The sequence below is a fragment of the Aphanomyces astaci genome (genome assembly GCF_000520075.1).
Source record: "Aphanomyces astaci strain APO3 unplaced genomic scaffold supercont1.39, whole genome shotgun sequence".
Taxonomy (NCBI): Eukaryota; Oomycota; class Saprolegniomycetes; order Saprolegniales; family Verrucalvaceae; genus Aphanomyces; species Aphanomyces astaci.
In genome coordinates, this window is record NW_009798302.1 from 287,461 (window position 1) to 309,443 (window position 21,983).

The 21,983-nt window shown below is 52.1% G+C and overlaps 11 protein-coding genes across 12 annotated transcripts; 6 read left to right on the forward strand and 5 right to left on the reverse strand.

Annotated features, from left to right (window-relative positions):
• The first annotated feature begins 14 nt into the window (after positions 1-14).
• On the forward strand, positions 15-2,891 carry H257_12234 (hypothetical protein). Its single transcript, XM_009839383.1, has one exon. It carries the CDS (start codon positions 22-24, stop codon positions 2,824-2,826), a length of 2,805 nt encoding a protein of 934 aa, XP_009837685.1. The 5' UTR covers positions 15-21; the 3' UTR covers positions 2,827-2,891.
• A 339-nt stretch (positions 2,892-3,230) lies between these two features.
• Positions 3,231-3,870, reverse strand: H257_12235 (hypothetical protein; the record flags this gene model as incomplete). Its single annotated transcript, XM_009839384.1, has 2 exons — positions 3,231-3,532; positions 3,660-3,870. 2 exons carry the CDS (start codon positions 3,868-3,870, stop codon positions 3,231-3,233), a joined length of 513 nt encoding a protein of 170 aa, XP_009837686.1.
• A 175-nt stretch (positions 3,871-4,045) lies between these two features.
• H257_12236 (hypothetical protein) lies at positions 4,046-4,546 on the reverse strand (the record flags this gene model as incomplete). The annotated part of the gene is made up of 1 exon (XM_009839385.1): positions 4,046-4,546. The coding sequence occupies one exon, from the start codon at positions 4,544-4,546 to the stop codon at positions 4,046-4,048; it is 501 nt and encodes a 166-aa protein (XP_009837687.1).
• A 264-nt stretch (positions 4,547-4,810) lies between these two features.
• On the forward strand, positions 4,811-10,441 carry H257_12237 (hypothetical protein). The gene is made up of 8 exons (XM_009839386.1): positions 4,811-5,924; positions 6,378-6,576; positions 6,676-6,838; positions 7,259-7,719; positions 8,158-8,184; positions 8,261-8,392; positions 8,506-9,141; positions 9,348-10,441. The coding sequence occupies exons 1-8, from the start codon at positions 4,843-4,845 to the stop codon at positions 10,356-10,358; spliced, it is 3,711 nt and encodes a 1,236-aa protein (XP_009837688.1). The 5' UTR covers positions 4,811-4,842; the 3' UTR covers positions 10,359-10,441.
• Positions 10,442-10,579: 138 nt separating this feature from the next.
• Positions 10,580-12,084, reverse strand: H257_12238 (hypothetical protein). Its single transcript, XM_009839387.1, has 2 exons — positions 11,646-12,084; positions 10,580-11,589 (listed from the first exon to the last, which is right to left on the reverse strand). The coding sequence occupies exons 1-2, from the start codon at positions 12,048-12,050 to the stop codon at positions 10,630-10,632; spliced, it is 1,365 nt and encodes a 454-aa protein (XP_009837689.1). The 5' UTR covers positions 12,051-12,084; the 3' UTR covers positions 10,580-10,629.
• Positions 12,085-12,414: 330 nt separating this feature from the next.
• H257_12239 (hypothetical protein) lies at positions 12,415-13,542 on the reverse strand. Its single transcript, XM_009839388.1, has 5 exons — positions 13,427-13,542; positions 13,277-13,379; positions 13,074-13,215; positions 12,659-13,025; positions 12,415-12,598 (listed from the first exon to the last, which is right to left on the reverse strand). Exons 1-5 carry the CDS (start codon positions 13,516-13,518, stop codon positions 12,481-12,483), a joined length of 822 nt encoding a protein of 273 aa, XP_009837690.1. The 5' UTR covers positions 13,519-13,542; the 3' UTR covers positions 12,415-12,480.
• Positions 13,543-13,893: 351 nt separating this feature from the next.
• H257_12240 (hypothetical protein) lies at positions 13,894-14,313 on the forward strand (the record flags this gene model as incomplete). The annotated part of the gene is made up of 2 exons (XM_009839389.1): positions 13,894-13,991; positions 14,040-14,313. 2 exons carry the CDS (start codon positions 13,894-13,896, stop codon positions 14,311-14,313), a joined length of 372 nt encoding a protein of 123 aa, XP_009837691.1.
• Positions 14,314-14,468: 155 nt separating this feature from the next.
• H257_12241 (hypothetical protein) lies at positions 14,469-15,253 on the forward strand (the record flags this gene model as incomplete). The annotated part of the gene is made up of 2 exons (XM_009839390.1): positions 14,469-15,073; positions 15,154-15,253. 2 exons carry the CDS (start codon positions 14,469-14,471, stop codon positions 15,251-15,253), a joined length of 705 nt encoding a protein of 234 aa, XP_009837692.1.
• Positions 15,254-16,250: 997 nt separating this feature from the next.
• On the forward strand, positions 16,251-18,350 carry H257_12242. Of its 2 annotated transcripts, XM_009839391.1 has the most exons (4): positions 16,251-16,418; positions 16,492-17,427; positions 17,525-17,809; positions 17,869-18,350. In XM_009839391.1, exons 1-4 carry the CDS (start codon positions 16,275-16,277, stop codon positions 18,202-18,204), a joined length of 1,701 nt encoding a protein of 566 aa, XP_009837693.1. In that variant the 5' UTR covers positions 16,251-16,274; the 3' UTR covers positions 18,205-18,350. The 2 variants fall into 2 exon arrangements, with proteins under 2 accessions (XP_009837693.1, XP_009837694.1); XM_009839392.1 differs by having other exon boundaries at positions 17,525-18,350.
• A 289-nt stretch (positions 18,351-18,639) lies between these two features.
• On the reverse strand, positions 18,640-19,145 carry H257_12243 (hypothetical protein). The gene has a single exon (XM_009839393.1). The coding sequence runs from the start codon at positions 19,121-19,123 to the stop codon at positions 18,755-18,757; it is 369 nt and encodes a 122-aa protein (XP_009837695.1). The 5' UTR covers positions 19,124-19,145; the 3' UTR covers positions 18,640-18,754.
• A 1,232-nt stretch (positions 19,146-20,377) lies between these two features.
• H257_12244 (hypothetical protein) lies at positions 20,378-21,200 on the forward strand. The gene has a single exon (XM_009839394.1). The coding sequence runs from the start codon at positions 20,524-20,526 to the stop codon at positions 21,115-21,117; it is 594 nt and encodes a 197-aa protein (XP_009837696.1). The 5' UTR covers positions 20,378-20,523; the 3' UTR covers positions 21,118-21,200.
• The last annotated feature ends 783 nt before the right edge of the window (positions 21,201-21,983 follow it).

Consider the following 21,983-nt stretch of genomic DNA (forward strand, 5'->3'; position numbering starts at 1 on the left):
CGCCATTCATCAACTTTTGACATGGCGAGGAAACGCAACAACCGCCGTGGTGACGACTCGGACGACGAGCCTGCTCCGGCCGCCGCCGCTGCTCCCCCCGCCGAGGAGAATGCGAAGGGAAGCAAGAAGGACAAGAGCAAAGGAGGGAAGAAGCAACAAGCGGCTGCAGTCGTAGTCGACGAGAACGACGACGAAGACGAGGAGGATCCATATGTCCAAGCCGCCGCTGCCGCTGCGTCCAAGAAAAAGGATAAGAAGAAAGACAAGAAGAACAAGCAAGCCTATGCGGACGAAGACGACGAAGTGGACAACGTTCCTGCTGAGGATGATGAGGAAGACGATCCGTATGTCCAAGCCGCTGCTGCCGCCGCCGCTAAAAAGAAGGACAAGAAGAAGGATAAGAAGAAGCAGGCCGTTGTCGTTGTAGAGGACGTAGACGAGGCAAGCGACGAAGAGGAGGATCCGTACGTCCTAGCGGCTGCTGCGGCGGCCGCCAAGAAAAAGGACAAGAAGAAGGACAAGAAGAAGCAAGCGTTTGTTGCCGAACACGTCGAGGCCGCCGACGACGACAACGACGACGATGACGCTGACGATCCATACGTTCAAGCGGCTGCTGCGGCGGCCGCCAAGAAAAAGGACAAAAAGAAGGACAAGAAGAAGCAAGCTGTTGTCATTGAAGAAGTCGAGAGCGAAGTCGACGACACGGACATCGTCGTGGAAGGCATCGAACAAGCCGCCGCGGCCGACGAGGAAGAAGAAGAAGAGGTGGTTGAAACCAAGGTAGTACCCGCATCCGACGCCGACAAGAAGAAGGACAAGAAGAAGGCCAAGAAGAAGGCGGCGTTTGCAGCGGCGCTTCTGGAGACGATTGAAAAGCTTGACGATGCAGCGAATGACCCCACCACCACGTCGTCTGAGGCGGCGGCCAAGAAGAAGAAGGACCGAAGCGCGAAAGACGGCAAGAAGCTCAGCAACAAGGAGCGGCGCAAGCTCAAGGAAGACGCCGACGCCACCGAGCGCGACGCCGAGTACCATCGCGCCGCCAACCCCATGGACGGCAAGCAGTTTTCCGTGTCCCAGCAAGCGTTCACGGAGGACGCCAACTGGGAAAACGCGACGGACATCCACATCGACAACTTTACCATCAACGCGCACAACAAGCTCTTGTACGACAACGCTTCGCTGCACATCAACCACGGCGGCAAGTACGGGTTGGTTGGGCCGAACGGCCAAGGCAAGACGACGATCCTCAAGATGATTGCGCTGGGCGAACTGCGCATCCCCCCCAAGATCGACTGCTTGTACGTGGAGCAAGAGGTCGTGGCCGACGACACGCGGGCGGTGGACGCGGTGCTCAAGGCAGACGCGGAACGGTGGGCGTTGCTCGAAGAGGAGACGGCGCTGCTGGCGCAACTGGACGAGGCCCCCAGCGACCAACTGGACGAACGCCTGAACGAAGTGTACGAGCAGCTGGCCGGCATGAACGCGTCGGCAGCCGAGGCTCGCGCGCGGCGCATCTTGTTTGGGCTCGGCTTCGACTCGGACATGCAGGAGAAGGTGACCAAAGACTTTTCCGGCGGATGGCGGATGCGGATCTCGTTGGCCAAGGCGCTGTATGTGGAGCCGACGCTGCTCATGTTGGACGAACCGACCAACCATTTGGACCTGAACGCAGTCATTTGGCTGGACGACTACCTTCAAAAGTGGAAGAAGACACTGCTTATCGTGTCGCACGACGCCGACTTTTTGAATTCCGTGTGCGGCGAGATCTTGCACTTGGAAAGCAAAAAAATCGTGTCGTACAAGGGCAACTACGACATGTTCAAGGAAATGGAAGTGCAAAAGCGAAAGCAGGCGGAAAAAGCGTGGGAAAAGCAGCAAAAACAGCTCCGTGCGCTCAAGGCCAAGGGCGCGTCGTCCTCGAAGGCGTCTGATATTGTCAAGAAGCAGCGCGAACCGGGCGCCCGCGCCGACAAGAAGAAGGCCAAGTCGTCGGTCGAGTCGGCGCAAGATTCAGGAAAGACCCTCGAGCTCCTAGAGCGACCCCGCGAGTACACGGTCAAGTTTAGCTTCAAGGAGATCACGCAGCTGTCGCCGCCAATCCTCGAAGTTCGAGAAGTGAGCTTTAAGTATGGCAACGGGCCGTACTTGTTTAAGGACGTCGACTTTGGGCTCGATACGGGCTCCCGCGTGTGTATTGTCGGGCCCAACGGCGTCGGCAAGAGTACGCTGCTCAAGGTGATCACGGGTGACTTGACGATCGAGGAGGGCGAAGTCCGACGCAACGGCCGCCTCCGCATGGGTGTGTACAACCAGCACTTTGTGGACAAGCTGCCGATGGGCGAGACCCCCGTGGAGTACCTCCGTCGGCTATTTCAGGATATTACGTACCAAGATGCTCGCAACTTGCTCGGCAAGGTGGGGCTGGAAGGCCACGCGCACGAGATCAAGAACCGACTGCTTTCGGGTGGCCAAAAGGCCCGTGTGGTCCTCGCCGAGCTCATCCTGATGAACCCGCACATGCTGGTACTGGATGAACCGACCAACAACTTGGATATTGAAAGTATCGACGCGCTATGCGATGCTCTGAACGCGTTCGACGGGGGCGTCGTGGTTGTCACGCACGACGCGCGGTTGATTGCCGCCATCAACTGCGTGCTGTGGGTGGTCGGTGACCAAGACTGCATTGCGTACAATGGCACGTTTGAAGAGTACAAGAGTGCAATTTTGGATGACATTATGAAGAAGGCCGAGCACGAAGCGTCGCGGATCCAAGACAACGCGGCCAAGAAGGCCGAAAAGCGAGCGGAAAAGTACAAAAAGTAGCATCGATCGTCACAAAAAATTAGTACTATGGAGAATGCAATTCCGCGTTTCGTACTCGTTGTGGATCATCCATCCTTTTATAGCAAAAATGTAACGTTATTGTACTTATTGTACATACAAATCGCGGTCCACGTCAGTGTTACTGTACGTACAAATCAACTGGGCACTTGGACTCACTCTATTACGTCGGCAAACATTGTTTGGGCTAGCTAGCTAGATACGATTGGTGGGAAAATTTCAAAATGCCATTGCGCTGGGTCCTTGGCGCTACTCTTCGTCGTCTAAGTTGTCGTCTCTGACAAGCTGTTCGATGCATGGTCTCGATCGTGCAGCCTTCGGTTCTGTGGGTGTGAAGAAATGCCACCATCATCATCAGGTGGCCCTTTGCAGCAGTACTGTACTATCTATAGCGTCGGTTGGACAACCTTCCGTTCAGTGCCAATGTAGCCACTGCACAACGCTGAAATGTCCTTCTTCAGCCGCACGATCCATGGCCGTGGCGGTGCAGCCCTCGCATCGATGTTTGTGAAGCCATTGGACAACTCCAAGATGGCTGTTCGAGGAGGGTTCGTCCATAGCCGCCTTCGACACATCAAACGACTTGCAACTCGAGCACGTGCAATGACCGCATGATGCAGCCACATCCATCGCTCTGGGGTGTGTGATGCCATGGCCATCAAGCTATTGGGCCAGCTCCAAATGGCCACTTCTCACAGCGTATAAAAGAGACGTTGGAGTGAAGTCCTCTGGTCGGTGCTCATGCAAGAACTTCACTACGTCGAGGTGGCCACCCCTGCAGACTTTGTTGACGCAAAGTTCGGACACAGTTTGACCTTGACTTAGCAGCCATCCAATAACTTTTCCCGATGCAGCCAGCATTGCTTCGTCAAAGCAGTTATCGTCGGGGCGATGAGTCACCAACCATTGCATCCCATCCAGACACCTCGCAGCTGCAGCACCCGAAAACTCACAAGGACTTCCACCTTCACTTCGATTCGCGTGGAGCCGCTCCATAACATCCAGATGGCCCTTGGTCGCCGCCATGCCCAGAGCTCGTTCAGAGCAGCCTTGAGACGACTTCCAAATGGCCCTGCTCACACGCCAAATCCATTGCCAGCTCCGTGCATCCTTCCCTTCGATTCGCATGCAGAAAACACAGCACGTCCAAATGGCCATTTCTGGCCGCGCCGTTCATAGCTCATGTCGAACGGCCTTCGGATCAGTGGACATGTAGAAATTCCACCATGTTGAAATGTCCTCCTTCTACAGCCATGTCCATGGCGTCTTCGGTCGATGGCACCGATGGAAACTGGCCGTGGAGGAATTGCATAATAATGTCTGTATGGCCATTTCGGGCTGCCGCGACCAATGCAAACGACGAGCATGTCCAGCCGATGGCATGCGGATGCTGCTGGAAGAAGTCAAGGACCAGGCGTTGGTTGTTCCACGCAGCCAAGTCGATCATCAACATCGTCATGGCAGTAGACACTCCACGGACACGAATCTCAACTTCTACGACGTCCACGCGACCTGAGTACGCAGCATGATGGAGCATGATGGCATGCATGTCCTCAAGGCAATCGAACAACCGTGACAGCCGCGTCACGCCGTATTCCATCAACCACGGATCCAGCGTTGTAGCCAAACTAGCGTAGACTTCGTTTGAGTACACATCCCGCGCGAGATGTGGTGGGATCTGCAAACGTCGCAGCAGAAGCATGTCCCGGTAGCCTCCACGTCACAAAACTCAACTGTCGCCTTCGAAGCCTCAAGACAAAAGTCAACTTCAAAATGACCATTATTGGAAAATGACCATTATTGGGCGAGGAGTTTGGAAATCTCTAAAAATAATTGGGTGATTTGGCAAAACAATTGCTTGCCCCACCATTTCGTAATATTTTATTAAAATATCTATCCAAATACATATTCCTGCCTCATAAATACATGAAGTATTAAAATACGAAATCCGTCGCACGCTTTTTCCCTGGACACTTGACACATTATTCAGATTTGACCATGGCGAGCGCCGACAAGCAAGTGATCTCGGGTTGGCTCCTGCGCCGCACGACCATGGGCTTCTTCCAGGTCAAGGGCACGGGGGACTGGAGTCGCGTGTGGTGCGAGTTCGACGTCCTCGCCGGTCTCTTTGCCGTGTACCTCGACGGTGAGAAGCACCGGAGGCTGCTAAACTGGAAAATCCAAGTGTGCACGATCAACCACGTGCGGAACGACGGGCGATTCTGCATCGAGCTCGAGTACGGCCAGCAGCGGAAGAAGGAGACATTTGCTTCCACGTCCAAGAGTTACGACATCGAGTGGTGGTTTGACGTGTTGGCGTCGTCCAAGCTCGCGCTCGCCGAAGGCCGCGTGCCGAACCCGCCGTTGCTGGTGCGAACCCCCGGCGTGGTGACTCATGTTCCCGTGGGGAAGAAGGACAAGGTCAAGGCGACGCCCAAGCCCCTCCGTCGGCGCCAACCCAAGCTCAGCGCGAGCATCCAGCGCTTCGAGCGGTTCACGGTCTACGAGACCCGCACGCACTTTTACCTCGTCGGGTCGGACCGATTGTACTCTCAGTTTCGCATGTTTACACTAGATCGCACCGTCAAGGACCCTGCCAACTTGGCGGCCATCTTCACGGACGAGCCGGCGGTGCTCGGGTGGGATGCCATGGAGGCGACGTTGCAGGAGCTCGACTTTGACGCCCGCAAAAGCAGCGCGTCCGCCCCATCCACCCCTGTGGGCCTCGTGCGCGCATTTTCGGCCGTGGCGATCGTCGGCTTTGTCAAGTTTCTTCAAGGGTACTACCTTGTCCTCGCCACCCAGCGCCGGAAAATCGGGTGCATCGGCGGCCACTACATTTATGCGATCCAGTCGGTCCAGTACTTGGCCATCCGGCAACCGGCCGCAACCGACGGCACTCCGTGGACGTGGGTCAATCGCTGGTTCAACCCCGATGCCGTCGAAGACGCCGAAGACCGCTACTCGGTGCTATTCAAACTCGTGGATCTGACCAAGGACTTTTACTACAGCCCTACGTACGACCTCACGCATACCCTGCAGCACAACATGACCACCAACCAGACCAAACCATTCAACATGTACGAAGTCGTGGTTCCTATAGAGTTATTGTCGATTTGATACAAATTTGGGTGGTTTCTATATATGCATTTTGCCAATTTTGTTTCGATGGCCATACAAATGGCTCCATTTTGCGGTTCAATTTGCCGTATTGTTAATTAGGTTTTATATCGTGAAGGCGTGTGTGTGTGACCTATTGCTTCCATGTACAGTGCTTTGTTGGCTTGATTATTTATCGTATACTAGTAGGTTGTTCTATTAATATGCACAGAATCCGACTGGAAAATAATGATATTATTACTAGTATATATTCGCATGAATGGAAAGAAGACTTGTGGCATTCATTCCATGTACGTAGTGTGAATACTTACAACTAATTGAATCCACTGGGGCAAACTTGGTTGATAGTGAAGTTACACTGGGACATTTGGATGTACTTGATAATATCAAGGATAATAATTCTTCTAATATAGGTTTGAATGGAATCACTTTTTGACGGACGAGTTCCATGCGTGTCTGAGCTCGCCGACCGCCCGGGACGACTGGGTGCAGCCCCTCGTCATGGGCTTTTACGAGCAGCGCAAGTGCAGCTTGTTTGGCCGGTTGATCAGCATCATCGTGTTGGCGCGGCGGTCGCGACATTTCGCCGGCACGCGTTTCTTGAAGCGAGGGGTGTGTGCATCCAACGTGCATATGGATGATATGCATATATCATTTTGTGAATGATATATATATATCACCTTGTGAATGATATATATCATCATGTTGCAGGTCTCTGACACGGGCAAAGTCGCCAATGACGTGGAAACCGAGCAAATTATCGAAGACGAAAGCACCCAGGGCAAACTGAGCTCGTTTGTGCAATACCGCGGGTCGATTCCGATCTTTTGGACCCAGGAAAGCAGCGTCACAGTTCCGAAACCCCCGATTAAATGTATGTACCGATGCCAAATGGCCACGAATCATGTCGACATATGGTCCTTTTACCCAACATTATTTGGACTACTTTTGTGCTGCATCGCCAAATCCATCGATCGTTTGTATGTATAAACGTGTCGTGTGGTGATTCGTAATCACACTAATTGAAGTTACACACTAATTTGATGTTGGTGATGGTTGTTTCCTGCAATCTGATTGGCCTGAATCCTTCTGTCCATTTGGTTGTGTCGATTCATTCTCGATGCGTCTCTCCAGTTTAGAATATAAACACAGTACAATATGATGTTCACTATGTCTGCCCAATGGCCACGACGAAATAAACTATTTGTGTTTGTTTCTGCACCGATGCCAAATGGCCACGAAAGGATGGGTGTCCAATGGCCACGATTGCGAACTGATACATATATTTGTGTAGTGAACCGCATCGATCCGTCGTACACGGCGACGCAAATGCACTTTGCCGACTTGTTCGAACGCTATGGGTCGCCCGTTTTGGTGCTTAACTTGGTCAAACAGCAGGAAAAGACTGCTCGGGAAAAACTACTCGGCCAAGAGTTCAAGGACGCTATCGAGTACCTCAACACTTTCCTCCCCCCCGAGCACCGCATCCGCTACGTCGCCCTCGACTACTCGCGGCTGTCCAAGTTCAAAGTCGACCACTCCAAAGTCGAAGCTGTGCGCCAGGGGCTCGAAAAGGTCGGCGCGTGGGCGCTGGACCAAACCGGCTTCTTTTGCTCGGCCCCGAAGCGGCAGATTGGCACGGGCACGAACAAGCGAACCGCGCGCCGGACGACGATCCCTACAATGTCCCCCATGCCCAAGGCTCTGGGGGGAGGGGGCCCGACGCCTCCTCGGCCCACGACACCCCCCCTGCAGGTAGAGGCTCTCCGTTTCTAAGCATCGATTGGAGTATGATTTGTATACCTTATTCAATGTTTAAAGTATACAAAGTTGAAGATGATTATAGAATTGACTGGGTCAAACTACACTCTAAACAATGATTGGTTGAAATCAATTTCTCGTTATTGCACTTTGATTGGCTAGGACATTCTCCAATATATCCAATATATTTGTCACATTCAGTCGATTGTTTGGCACGATTGTACTAACAGTAAATAGAGGTTCATATTGAATTAATCGATTTGCATTCCCTTGATTCCTAAAGGCAAAAAAGTATATATAGTATGAATGAAGTTGTACAAATTTCCCAATTCTGCGCGATTGTTGCATATTAGTAATATATATATATATGCTTCTTGAACTGATATTTCGTTGTTTATTGACGAACTATGCACTTATGCACTTGATGTGTAGGGCCACCCAGCACCGCCAGACGCCCTTGTACGTGTTGTTGAAAAATAGTGTTATGGAGAATATACTAGTACTTGGTGATTTCAATGTACGTACTTATATGTAGGCACTGAAACCGTTGAGTCCGACGATTCCGCGGGATTCAGGCGATTGGTTGGAACAGCACGGCGTACTCCGCACGAATTGCATCGATTGCCTCGATCGAACCAACGTAGCTCAGTTCAGTGTGGCCATGCTGGTATCTATTGTGAATACGTGTATATATATATATATATCCAAGTCTTTCGTGGCCATTTAGAACAGGCTGTCTTGTGCTTCATATTGATGTGTTTGATTGTTGTGATTTCGTAGGCACTGGGGCAGCAACTGTATGCGATGGGTATCCGCAACACGCCCGTGTTGGAAAGTTCATCGCAGATTTTGCAAGAGCTGACGACTATGTTTGGGCACATGGGCGACGTCATTTCAATGCAATATGGGGGCAGCGAAGCCCACAAGAACGTGACCAAATCCAAGGAAAACATCAAAGCGTGGGAGCTCTTGACGTCCATTCGGCGGTACTACAGCAACGCATTCACGGACAACCTCAAGCAAGACGCGATCAATCTGTTCCTCGGCATTTACGTGCCGTCGCCGTCGACGTCGCCGCTGTGGCTACTCGAGAGCGACTATTACCTGCACAACGTTAAGATCCAGCGCGGGTTGGCGCTGTCCGAGATGGGACCGTTCCACCGCCGGACCAACCTCAAACAGCAGCGATCGGCTGACGACAAGCGCCTGGCTTTGTATCACCGCGACGCGCTGCAGCCCCAGTGGTGGAAGCCCAGCATCGAAGCATTCGACGCGCCCAAATTTATCGACCGGCAGGGAGGAGGGGGGGGAGCAGTCAAGCCCACCCCCCGGACCTCTAGTAGTTCTAGCAGCGTGGACCACCACCGCAAGGCCAGCACGGCCTCGATAGGGTCCATGGACGATTCCATCTTGCAGGTACTTGACTCGTTCGATGTGGATTCGAACGATGTGTGCTAGTACTAGTACTAGTACTAGTAGTAGTATGCATAGTAGTACTAGTAGTAGTAGTAATTGATTGCTCTTGGTGTGAATGGGTGTCTAGTTTTGTACTGTTTGGGGTTGAGCATACTTGTAGTTTGTTATTGAAGCTTGATTGGGGGGTTGAAATGATGTTGGTGTAGGCGACGGACAAGGACGAATTGTTCTTTTTCGACAAAGCGCTCGGCCATACGTTTATGATTCCCGTGTACATTGTGGCCAAGGACGCGTCGAGCGATGGCGGCCACGTCCAGCACCTGCACCACCACGCGATGGCCCCGCCGGCGGCGGCGTCGCTCGTCCGATCGCAGTCGTCGTTGATGGCTCAAAAGGTGCGGGCAATGAGTGCGCCGGACGAAGGTGGCGGTGGCGGCGCCGCGTCGTCGACGGACGTGACGATGAAGCGGAGCTTGAGCAACGTCGGGCTCAAAGATCTGGACGTTGGCAAAGTGGAAGGCTCCACCCACAACAACACCAACAGCAGCCACACTGGTGAACAACCATCGTTGAACATTGAAGAGTATGCGGCCGCGCGGGGCATCCGCAAGGAGTACATTGGCACGTGCACCCACACCACGACCCCCGACGCCGCCTACGTGGGGTACGTCGAGTCCAAGGGCAATCTGGCATTTTGGGAAAAGGACAACAAGAGTGTGCGCAGCGACTTTGTCGTGTACCTTCGCGAGTTTTCCATCGACGCGGACGATGTGGACGGCATCCACGACGCGGCGGTGCGCGGCGGCTGCACGTACAAGATCCAGACGGGGGTGTACGCTGGCTTGGACCAGCACACCAAGGCCCGCGCGCTGCTGCCGACCAAGAAGTTCGTCCTCAAGACATCCGACATGCTCCTCGCGGACGACCGGAAGGATGACGAGAGCATGTGGAACCGACCCGTGGACCCCGCGACCGCCGACTTGTACGCGTCTTACTTTGACCAGACCGTCAACATGTCGTGGCATCCGGCCGAGCACGGCGTCGTGGGCGACGAATCCATCACGACCGATACGATGCAGTCGTCACAGCTGGACCAAACCACCACCGCCACAGGCCAATACGACGACTACATTTTGTTTAACGCGAGTGCCGCGGATCACCAGTTTGGAGACGTCATGAAGACAGTTAACGAGCTGTCGTTTGTCAAGAAAAACTAGCTTTAGTGTAGCTAGCTAGATTTAAAGCTGAAAAATAAATAGCAGCTATATATATATATATACATGGATTCGAGCCCAAGCAAACGTGAGGTTCATCATAGAACCACTAGAGTTGATGTCTAACGATAGAACGATTATGGTGTTCTGACTATATCATCCGTCCATATGGGGAGACCTGCCTGCTTCGTTGGGCTAATTGCGTGTGTAGTTAGATACTGTAGTCTTACTAGAACTAGAACATGATGGATTCATTACTCGTTTGTTAAAGACACTAAAAATCTCGGTCCGATTCCGACTCCGACTCGGACCCCCCCGACGCCGACTTGCCGGTCGACTCGCCGTCGCTTCCGGTCGCCGAGTCGTCGTCGTTGTCAATGAGCTCCCCCGAGTCGGCCACCGACACTTCGTCGCTGTCGTTGTCCGAGTCATTTGCTGCTTCCTTACTCGGTTGAGGTGTTGGTTGTTTCTTGCCCGCTTTGGTTGGGGCGGAGGCAGTCGCCGCGCCTCCCCGTCCAGACCCTCCCCCTTGGGTATCCTCATCGTCCTCTTCTTCGTCGTCTTCGCTTTCGCTGTCCGACGACGTGGCCGCCGCCTTGCTCTTTCGCGGCTGATCTTTCTTGGACTGGGGGGGGGCACTGCTTTTCTTTGGGTCTTTGTCGTCAGGCACTGGGATATCAATCTCTTCCTGCTCGCCACGCAAAATCGCGAGCTCGTCGTCGCGGAACTTTTTCTGCATCTTCTTGAGCGTGCGGTCATTTTCTTGAAGTTTTTTCATCTCGCGGTCGTTGTGCAGGTCGAGTTCGTGCTGGAGGTAGTCCAAGTTGCGATAGCGTTCGCAGTAGATGATGTACTGCCGCTCGAGCTCCTTCTCCAGCTTCTCGTACTCGTCCATGAACGCCGGGCGGACGTTCTGCAAACTCTTGAGCCGCTTCTCGCTGCGTTCGAGGTCACCCTGGGCTTTTTTGATCTTGGCCCCCAGTGCTTTCTCCTCAGCGTCGAGCTCCGAGCACTGCCGCTCCATACTCTCGACGTTCTCTTGCACCGATACAATGATGCTTTTGATGGACTTTTCCAAGTACTTGTGCTCGTTCGTCGACTCCAAGTTGGAGCTCACAGTGTCCAGGAATCGAATCGCCTGGACCCGCGCCTCGCGCACTTCGAGTTCGTTGTCCAACAAGTCGTACAATTTGGCACCGCACTCTGTGATTTCCGCCGACAAGGCCCGCGTGGCCTACAATGACGCCCGCTTACGTGTAATACAAAGCATCGGGTATCCTCTTGTCGTACCTTGGCATCTTTGAGCTTGGAGCCAAGCAAACTCTTTGTCGAGAGCTCGTCGTCGTCTTCAACGGTCGACGGATCGATCCGAGACGCTTCGTACAGCACCCTCGCAACTTTGATCAGCTCCTTCACGGCGAACCCGTCCGCGGCGTACAGCTTCTTGGCGTTCAGCTTGATGCGCGCCTTGGAATGGAACTCGGACGTGACCGACGTGAGGAACACAATCCGGTCTTCCTCGGTGTCGATCTCTTCTGTCACGCTTGAACTCGGGTCGTACTTTTTGGCCATCCAATACAGCAAGTCCGACACAAGCTCAAAGTTGGGCTTGCGGAAGTTCTCCACGGACACTGGGCGGGGATACCCCAAGGCCCGCATCATCTCGGTAAAGTTGCGTAGCTCGCGGAACGACATGGTGCGGCAACTGGTGAACGACTCTTCAAGATATACGCCGGTTGACAACGATGAATTATCCGGATACATATACCAGTAATATGTAAAACCAAAAACATGTTTGCGTTTTACTATTAATAGTATAGTTAACCCGCTCGGATGGGAGTTTGGAATACTTGGCCATTAGAAAAGAATGTATTACCGGTAGGAATTAACTGTAAGAGTACGACACTACTACTGTACGTACTACTAGTGCGGAGTAGTAATAATTACTAGTACTTGTCAATATCAATGCTAACCTAAACTCAAATTGCATTCCCTAGACAAGTAGATATGGTGGGGTCGAGACTGATAGTGCCAAAAATCCTGTAATCCAGAATCGTCTGTCAAACGCGATTATAAGCTTCAGAAGTGGTAGGGTTAAAGAGAAAAGACGTAGCGCTATGTAACGTTAATACAAGGCGTACGTAATTACAGGATACAGCTCGTCGGGGAAATCAGACTGCTCGGTTTCCGCCAAGAGCGTCAGTCCCGCTTGGCGAAAGATGCTCTTGTAGTATACCGACGACCTACCAGATCCATCATCAGTCTTTGCTACAGTACGACGCTATAAGTCTATAAGTACAAACCTGCCCAAACTGCTATCGTCTTTGTCTACGTAGTACGGCACCCCTTCGTTGATTGCGTTCTCCTTGATGCAAATCACTCCATCGGGGGCAAGCGCCTTTTGGCAGCGCTTTAGAAATGCCACAAAGTCGCTATCGGTCAAGTGACCCAGCACCCACTGGCACCAAATGAGGTCGTACGCGTGCGGTTCGGGCTGAAAGTCCTGCATGCCCATGCAGTACAAATTGCGGATGCGCGACGTGTCACTGGAACGTCCAATGTAGCTGGGCACAGTGTTTAGGAGACGCTGGCTTTGTTCCAAACAATCCACCGAGTCATAACGCGGCAGCAGCAAGTGCTTCACCACACGCCCGACGCCGCAACCACAGTCTAACCATTGTCCATCTAGTATCTACTAGGGAGAGTACTAGTACGTACCGATGGCCAAATTGCGCTTCATGGTAGGTCGAAGGGTTTGAATCCGATCCAAAAACGAAGCCGAGCCTTCCACGTCGGCAGGTGAAATGCGTCCATAACCTCCCAACACACCATCGTCGGTGGGTGGGCAATTGCTTTCGTCCTGCCACGGACAAAGTTGTGTCAGTCGTACTTAACCACTAGGCGCAGAAAAGGGTACGGACCTCCCAGTACTTGGCACCGCTGGTATACCATCCGGCCGGAGCAGCAGTTGTGTCGGACCCCTTCGCGTCGGCCAACTCGGCTTCCCACATGGCCAAGACGCTCCTACGTCCACGTGTGAGCTCAAGAAGGATGCTGTCGTCTTCATGTACTCGTAGTCCTCATGTTCGTCTAGCCCATTTGCATCCAAGTCCCGTTGCACAACGACGGAGATGCGGCGGAGCTCGGCCCAATTGATTGGCATTGCAATCGATCAATCCAATCCCGAGTTGGTCCAGCAAATTGCGACGGGCCAATCAAAGCATTTCAATCCGAGTCCAATACCATTGTAGTAGTATACTAGTAGTAAGTAGTAGTACTACTTAGGGTAATGTGCTACTATTAATATTACTACGTAGTAATAGCTTTTGTAGTAACATTATTGTGCACTTCACGTAATTTGCCCGTTGTTTAACTGCGTTAACTGTAAACAAAACGGTATTGGGGGGACTCGGCTTGAAGCTTAATAGTAACGCTAGAGAACTGAATGCCGCCCGCACGTGATACCTTTCAAATTGCCCATTTTTGAGATCGCATGACAACCATATCGTCAACCACTACCAGCCAAGCTTGCTTCACGATGGCATGGGATGGCTACAATCGCGTGTACTTCACGACGTCCATGGCTGTCCTTGTGGCGTCGTTTCAATATCGACACTACCGTGACATGTTTCTGCTGTGACGTCTGCAGATCCCACCTCATCTCACTCGGGATGTGTATCCCAGAGAAGGCTACGCTGGCTTGGCTACAGCGCTGAATCCGTGCTTGATTGAGCACGGATTGACGCGGCTGCCACGGTTGTTCGACTGCCTGGAGGACTTGCACGCCATCATGCTCCTTCATGGTGCGTACTCAGGTCGCGTGGACGTCGTAGAAGTTGCGATTCGTGTCCGCGGAGTGTCTACTGCCATGACGATGTTGATGATCGACTTGGCTGCGTGGAACAACCAACGCCTGGTCCTTTCCAGCAGCATCCGCATACCACTGGGTCGCGGCTGACCGAAGTGGTCCTGCGGGCATTGTGCAATTCCTCCACGACCAGTTCCATCGGTGCCATCGATAGAAGACGCCGTGGACATGGCTGCAGAAGGAGGACATTTCAACATGGTGGAGTTTCTACATGTCCACTGGTCGGAAGGTGTTCGACACGAGCTATGAATGGCGCGGCCAGAAATGGCGATTTGGACGTTCTGCAGTTTCTGCATGCGAATCGAAGCGAAGGATGCACGGAGCTGGCAATAGATTTGGCGTGTGAGCATGGTCATTTGGAAGTAGCCCGTTGGTTGAACGAGCATCGGAGTTGGGAAGGGTTTACTGAGTGTGCGTTCGACAAGGCTGCGGGAAACAACCATATGGCCGTTGTGGAGTTTCTGCACTTTGAACTCGACGCGCCAAGCACCGAGAAGGCCATGGACTTGGCTGCCGAGAATGGGCACTTGGGGATGGTCCTATGGCTCCATGAGCACCGGTCGTTCCAAGGCTGCTCCGAACGAGCTCTGGGTATGGCGGCGGCCAAGGGCCATCTAGACGTGGTGAAGTGGCTCCACGCGAATCGAAGTGAAAGTGGTAGTCCTAGTGGGTTTGCTGGTGGTGCAGCCGCAGGAGGTTTGGAGATGATGCAATGGTTGGTGACTCATCGCCCCGACGATAACTGCTGTGACGAAGCAATGCTGGCTGCATCGGGAAAAGTTATTGGATGGCTGCTAAGTCGTCCGAACTTTGCGTCGACGACGCGTGTAGGGGTGGCCACGTCGACAAGGTGAAGATTTTGCATGTGACCAGACGGCGTCACTATTCGGATCGGTGGCTGGCTAAACTATGGCACCATGACACCGCCAGGGCCAACTACTGGAAAGTGGCTTCCTACGGCGACCACAATGAGTCCAATAACTCGAGCAACGCCTGCGAGCCTCCCGAGCGAATACACGACGCTTGCTGACTTCGGTAAGTCTAAACGTGAAAGTCCAATTTAAGGTTGCTCGATCCAACTTAAGGTGAACGCGAAATAGCCAATCAATTCCTAGAAAGGCAGTTTTTAACCTAACTACCAAAAAAATATGCAAATGAGTATACAAAGACTAAGCTTAAAATGGTGCACCTTAAATTGGATCGCTTGTTTTAAGCTGGAGGACAAAGTGGAGTGAATGATAATGAATTATAACAGGAATCATATCGCATTCATAACTCCCAAATAGGCCTGGATTTTGGCTTCATGTAACATACTGTAGAATTATAATCCGATACCTTCGAGTCGAGTTACAGTACATGCCTGTCCATGGCAGCGTTCTCGGAAAAAGTGTTCTTAACGTAAATTGGACTTTTACGTTACAGTACAGGTGCCTTTGGATCGCTTGAGAAAGGTCGTCATGGAGCCGGGCGATACTGAAAGTGTCCGTAGTAGGTAATGACCACCGACTGTGTAGCTCTCAGATTTCCAAGACGTGCAAAAACCGATCCAATGGGTTTACAGTTAGCTAGAAGTACCGCTAACTGCCCGTGTAACGTTTGTTGTCTGTGAAGCCATGGACAACTTCTAGATGACGGTTCAAGGACGCACCGTCCACAGCTGTTTCGACACATCAAACGATAGTTCGCAAGCATGCAACCAGTCAAGCACGTGCATGTGGCCATGCCTTGCACCCTCATCCATCCCTTCAGTTGGTCCAATGGCTACTTGAGATGACATCACGCACCCTACTTCGACCCTGTGGCCTTGCAATACTACGTAGTATTGATTTGGCAAAACCATACCGGTATTTATTCTAAGCATCCAAGTTACTGGCAAATATATCATTTTCTATCCAATCCAAATACGGTTTTTCATAAATATCAACCAATCATATCAGATTAGAGGATTGTACTAGATACGGGAATCCGATTTGAACCTGTCTAAAAATAGCGGTGAAAACGACGCCATCAGTATTCACAACTATTGTGTGTCGTAACTCGGTGGCGGCGTGATGTACACGTTGCGGCATCTCCTCAGCGACTGCAGCGGCAAGATGACTCGGACATCATGCGCTGCAGAGAAGAAGAAGGAGACCCTCGAGGAAGTGTGGGCTGCGTTGAACGCCTGGATCGAGGCCCGGTATAACGAAGGCAAGGTGCGTTCTCTCCACCCAACCAGAACACAACGCGCCACATACACGACAGCTCGTCACAGAATGCGAGTTTTAGGGTGTGAATGTGGCGCCGTTTTGCAAAATCTCTTGGGAAACAGTCACGATCAGCCGCAACACGCGCAAGTTGCGGCCAATCTTCATCTTGCACGAGACCTATGCCAAGACGTACGGGTTGCACTACAAGAAGCGCATCACCGCTCCAGACATTGCCGCGCTGGAAGACATCAATTTTACCAAAATCGCCATCAAGTTTTCCAAAAATCTGAACAAGGACACAGTGTTTTGCGGGGTGCGCGACTTGCTGCACAAAATCGGCGAGATCGCATCCACAGGCGCACAAATGTCGATCGATATGGCATTGGGCAAGATCGTGGCCAAGAACCGCACAGTGCACATGCTGTTTGACCCGAAATTATTTCCGAAACACCTCGAGACGGCATCTACAACCAGCGCGCCGCCGTCAATCCTAGGGGACTTAGCCGACTTTGACTTGCTTCTCGACGAGTCCACCAACCCGTTTGGGGACGGCGAAGAGGGTCATCTCCAGGACGAACCGTTGGCCATCACCCCTGGCCGGCATCCATCGACCCCTCGCCCGGTGAAACTGCAGCCCCACCGCCTGGACACGGCGGCATCCCCCCACAAGACGGCGCTAGTGTTGCCGTCCGTGGAGAAGCCGCCACCGATCCTCGCGACGCCCCCGACGCTGTCGCAGCTCCGATCCCCCCGGCCGGCCTCGCGGAACGGCCAAGGGTACCAGAGCGTGGACGTGCCCAGTCGGGACTTTACAACCATGGCACTGTCACCCCCCCAGCTCCGACAACATCCGGCGTTCAACGAACCGAGTTTTGACTTTAGCTTCAAGGAAATCCTGAAGCACGAGTTGGAGCGGAGCGGGAGCAGCGCCAGTGCCAGTGCCACAGAGTCTTCTGTGGCGGACGCCGCCTACGAACGGCACATTCGACGTATTGAAAAGGACGTCGAATTGGAGGTACGAGAACTTGAACCAACCAACCACCCCCCCGACAAACTGAAGACGTCCAACACATCTGCAACCACGATAGTAACACACTGGGGGTGTCCTATAGGCGCAACACTCGATGGACATTCACCGCCACCACATCAAAGACTTGGACGAAATATCGTCCGAGAAGCGCAAGAAGCGCGCCAACGCCGAGCGGCTACAGGAAAGCATCAAGCTGCAGATGGCGGCAGCGGCCGCGGCCCGCGAGAAGCAGAAGCGCGTCCAAAATGGCACTGACCCGAGCGAAAACACGTTCTTGAGCCATAGCCAGCACAGTCGGCTTGGTTTCAACAGCGCCGACGCGCTCAAGAAGAACCAAAACAACTTGCACCAGTACTTAGAAGCTCAGGTCGTCCTCAGACTTGTTGTGTCATACATTCATGGCGGCCTATCTATCAATACCTATAGATGCTGGAGAAAGATCAAAAGCGACGAGAGGCGCGATCGAACGCCTTAGCGGACGACAAGCAATTCCTGGCCAAGTTGGAGCGAGATATCCAGGAAGACCGGGAGTATGTCACATCCGAGCAGCAACGACAGCGGCAGATCTTGACCCAGGCGTGGGAGAAGGATCATTCGATCAAGACTGCGACCAAACAAAGCCGCAAGATCATGCATGACCGCATCAAGACGGCGATCGCAACGTCGCCCGCTCGGCACAGCGCCGGCCACCAGGTTGGGGACGAAGGAGGTGATGACTTTTCTGTTGGGTTTGACAGCCGCGCCAAGTCCACGGGCAAATGAGAGCTCGCTCCATTGGACGCACACCCCATCACGACCCCGTGGGTTTGAAGCGTCGCGGGAGTGGGGGGATTTAGCTCATATGAATGCGAGTCCTGGATATATAAACGTACGAACAACGTTACTACTGTAGTAGTACTAGACATGGACACATGCAAAGTCGTAGTGTGCATTTTGCCTCACTGGGGATCATTTTTCATTGGAATATGTATTCCCATGTGCAAACTAGTATATTATTGTTGGGGTAATTAGGTCCAAATCTGGCAATTTCAGGTGGCCACTTCTCGCGGGCACATGGCTACGTCATGAACAGACATGATATAGATGGGGACGAACGATGGTGACACGCATAGGAGAAGAATGAAAAGTATCGATCGCTCGACCACGGTCCATGATGTGGTGTGGAATTGCGTGGCGTTGTGGTGTCGTTCGTGGTGCCAACTTGGCAATGATTGATAGTACGGTGTATTGGGAAAAAGAGGAGGGGGTTGTGATACATACTACGATAGTTGGGACTGTGATCATGGGATGCACGCCGACTTGGTCGATCTATCTATGCCGCCTCGGCATCTTCGTCGCTGCCATCGTCTTCATCGTTTTGCATTTCACGCTCCATCTTTTCGCGTAGGATTTCCACAATGGCGTTCTGTGTGCGACGCTCCAGCTTCTTCATCTGCTTCTCCAGTCCTCGTTCTAAGTCCCAAGTCGGTTTCTTCGGCGCGATGGTCAACACTTCGTCCGTCGTGTTGTCGTCGGAGGTCGCCACATCGCCGGCAGGGGACACCGACCCTTCTTGCGCTGTTAATGAGACATCTTTGACGACCACTACCTCTTCCTTCTCCTCTGCCGGAACGAACCCTTCCTTCTTGTCCCTCGCATCACGGAGTGCCTTCAAGCGCTTTGCACGGTCCGCTTGATCCATCCTTATTTGTCCAGAAATCGAATCGACCTTTGATTGGTTGAAAGTTGAGCTATGTGATATCGTTTCATTGGATGCATATTTGCCCAATCACGGTGTACCATAAAATTGCACATTTTTGAATTGTCGTTCAACCAGTAGATGCGGTAAAATGGCATGAATGTTGGCGAGGTCCGGAATATCCAGGCTCCTGTAAGTAGTAGTGGGAATCATATCCTACTGTAATCTACCATTGATATTGCCTAGTTACAGTGCTATCACACGAGTACTGTAGCTCGGAAACTATGGGAAAACGTTCAATAAATCTGGATACCGTTCAGCCAAGACTGAAAACCGTTCAAGCAAATTGCCTTCCCGTAACCTTGTAACCCCGGGACTTCGTCCTACCCCCGCGTGCACATACTTCGAAGTATAATGCTAAATCTCCGTGGTTAAGCGCATTACCAGTGGTTAGCTCTCGCTAACCACTGAGATACCGTTTTTCAAAGTTTGTCCTGTAGGTCGTCATAACAGGTGGAGATGTATGCTGTTCGTGCCTACTTTCTCAAAGGGTGCGCGGGGATACTATTAATAGTACGCATTTTACAGGCACGCCCTGGTTCCTGTACTTGCGTACAACCTATACACACAACGCCACCACAATTGGCCTAGTCTATGACGTGGCTGCGTCGTACAAGTTGGCGGTATATAGCCGCTACGCTTCGAATAATTCCCTCATTAAATCAGTACCACTGTTGTTCCTCTCACAAAATCCATTCAATTTGAGTCATTCCACCATTATTTGGCGTGAAAACAAGAGTGGTACGACTTAATGAGGGAATTATTCGAAGCGTAGCGGGGGGACATGCACCTTGCTCTGGGCTGTCAGTATCAAATACTAGTCCCTATTAACCAGCATGAAAAGTGTACGTTGACTGGTTCCAACTGAGCGGTGCAACTTGCCTACTCCTCCCGCAATGCTTGCCACGCACGCACTGAAGGGAGTGGCATCTAACTCCAAGAGGTTTGACGGAATGAATCGTTAACGTTACGCTAGAAATTCACATGTGCGAGTAATGTATGATTAAATTTCCGAGGGCTCGTTTGTGGGAGCAAATCCCATTCATGGATGTAAAACGGGGAAGAAAGACCTCAAAATGTCCTTTTCTCCCAACGGAACCATCCCCGAGAATGCTCAATTGGGATTGTAGCGATATAATTGAAATTTTCATTCCCTAGACCTTGTCCGCTTGCGATTGGTCCATATACAAGGAAGTCGCAGCTTCGAAATCCAACTGTTCGGACATGGCAAAATTTCTGCCCGTCCATGGCGCTATTTGACGTGGCTGTTGGTTGTTCAAGTAGGCAGCTCCACTGTCGATCTTGTTACCGAGTACACAGGGGGGATACGTACCATCAAGGTCATGGTAGACATTGCCATGAGCTTCTCCCCAACCACCGCTGCACGGCTCAAACGTCGTCGAGACAGCCATTTCTCGAGCGTCCTGCCACCCTCCGAGAAATGCTCCCGACGAAGCACTAGCGATTGCCCGCCCAACCATGCTGGCGTGTTGTCGGATCCCGGTGGCGTGCTCACCACTGCGTTTGAGCTATCCACGATTCAGACCGATTCCGAGGCCATGGTCATTGCCGCCGAAATGAGCATCGACTTCTACAACGAAGCGTTCGCGTTGTATAACATGATGTCTGACTTTCGAACCTCGGGCAGCGAAGCGACCACCATGGACGTGCTCATCGCCCGTCTCGACCTGCACGTCCACGACGAGCGCATCCTGGCCGACGTCGAGAACGTGCGCAACATCTATCGCGGCCTCATTCATGTGTTTGTGTACCTGTACCGCGAGCATTACCGGCAATTTGCCCAATTGGACATGGCGTCGCACCTGTCGCTGTGCTGGCATCGCCTCGTGGCATTTGCGACTGAGTACCGTGTTTTGGACCCCAAAGTCTTGCACGGGTCGTACGAATATACGATGTCGCTTGTTCGTCAAAAGTGAAGGGACACTCAACCGTCCATTGTAGTTGTAGAGTGTGACCGTGTAATAACAGGACAACAGTGAATAGTTTTGATTTTTGCATCTTCAAAACACTTTGAATTTGACACCATCACTACAGTACGTACTGTAGCGTAAAGCAGGCTCCGCCGTCACCAATATGAAGCGGCATCCACTTTCAGCCTCAACGCACAAAGCTCTCCGTAGCATGCGGTCAAGTCATTGAGAGGCTCTCATTATTCTACAGATTATGCAGCCGCAGTGTTGTTTCGTTGTCCACGTCGAGTCTACGTGATAGATACGATGGCTGTTGTGCATCAACGCTCCTGTAACAAAGATTTCATTGTAGCAGCATTGGCATTGCCATCCGAGAAGGACATGTAGCTAGGATGCGCAACAGTGCGCAGTGAGCTTTACTGCTTTAAGTTGGGGTGATGAAAAACGAAGAGTTTGGTGCATCAGAAGCAAAATAATCCACATCGATCGAGTCCAGAGGATTCGTTTAAGAGTAGCGATTCTAAGTTTCGTCATGTGCACGCAGGACAGAGACTAGTTACTGTAACTACTACTACGTAGTACATCTACAAGGGTGGAGTGTTGGAAGCATCAGACCTTTTTGTCTACACGGTTTGGCGAGCCGACTAAAGCTCTTTCGGAGTAGCTGATTAAGAATATCATTTGCTTCCACACATTCACAACGAGTTCACGATACTAACGACTAGGCCACAGCATGTAGGCTGGCCAACTGCGATCTGGAAATGAAGCATCCAAACCAACCTGGTGAAACTCCTTGCCGCCAACAGCCACCAGTCACATATCCGGATAAACGGCGCTCAAATCGCTGGACTCCAAGCAAATACAAGCGTCTG

What these genes read in the sequence shown, in the direction of transcription:
- H257_12237 (XM_009839386.1), top strand. Translation starts at nt 4,843, where the DNA reads ATGGCGAGCGCCGACAAGCAAGTGATCTCGGGTTGGCTCCTGCGCCGC. An exon ending in CGCGTTTCTTGAAGCGAGGG is followed by an intron (nt 6,577 to 6,675) that starts GTGTGTGCATCC and finishes ATCATGTTGCAG; the next exon opens with GTCTCTGACACGGGCAAAGT. An exon ending in CAGCACCGCCAGACGCCCTT is followed by an intron (nt 8,185 to 8,260) that starts GTACGTGTTGTT and finishes ACTTATATGTAG; the next exon opens with GCACTGAAACCGTTGAGTCC.
- H257_12244 (XM_009839394.1), top strand. Translation starts at nt 20,524, where the DNA reads ATGGTAGACATTGCCATGAGCTTCTCCCCAACCACCGCTGCACGGCTC.
- H257_12239 (XM_009839388.1), bottom strand. Translation starts at nt 13,518, where the DNA reads ATGCCAATCAATTGGGCCGAGCTCCGCCGCATCTCCGTCGTTGTGCAA. An exon ending in GCGGTGCCAAGTACTGGGAG is followed by an intron (nt 13,216 to 13,276) that starts GTCCGTACCCTT and finishes TGTCCGTGGCAG; the next exon opens with GACGAAAGCAATTGCCCACC. An exon ending in GACGATAGCAGTTTGGGCAG is followed by an intron (nt 12,599 to 12,658) that starts GTTTGTACTTAT and finishes TGGATCTGGTAG; the next exon opens with GTCGTCGGTATACTACAAGA.
- H257_12234 (XM_009839383.1), top strand. Translation starts at nt 22, where the DNA reads ATGGCGAGGAAACGCAACAACCGCCGTGGTGACGACTCGGACGACGAG.
- H257_12243 (XM_009839393.1), bottom strand. Translation starts at nt 19,123, where the DNA reads ATGGATCAAGCGGACCGTGCAAAGCGCTTGAAGGCACTCCGTGATGCG.
- H257_12242 (XM_009839391.1), top strand. Translation starts at nt 16,275, where the DNA reads ATGTACACGTTGCGGCATCTCCTCAGCGACTGCAGCGGCAAGATGACT. An exon ending in CCCGGTATAACGAAGGCAAG is followed by an intron (nt 16,419 to 16,491) that starts GTGCGTTCTCTC and finishes TGCGAGTTTTAG; the next exon opens with GGTGTGAATGTGGCGCCGTT. An exon ending in ACCAGTACTTAGAAGCTCAG is followed by an intron (nt 17,810 to 17,868) that starts GTCGTCCTCAGA and finishes CAATACCTATAG; the next exon opens with ATGCTGGAGAAAGATCAAAA.
- H257_12238 (XM_009839387.1), bottom strand. Translation starts at nt 12,050, where the DNA reads ATGTCGTTCCGCGAGCTACGCAACTTTACCGAGATGATGCGGGCCTTG. An exon ending in CCAAGCTCAAAGATGCCAAG is followed by an intron (nt 11,590 to 11,645) that starts GTACGACAAGAG and finishes GCGTCATTGTAG; the next exon opens with GCCACGCGGGCCTTGTCGGC.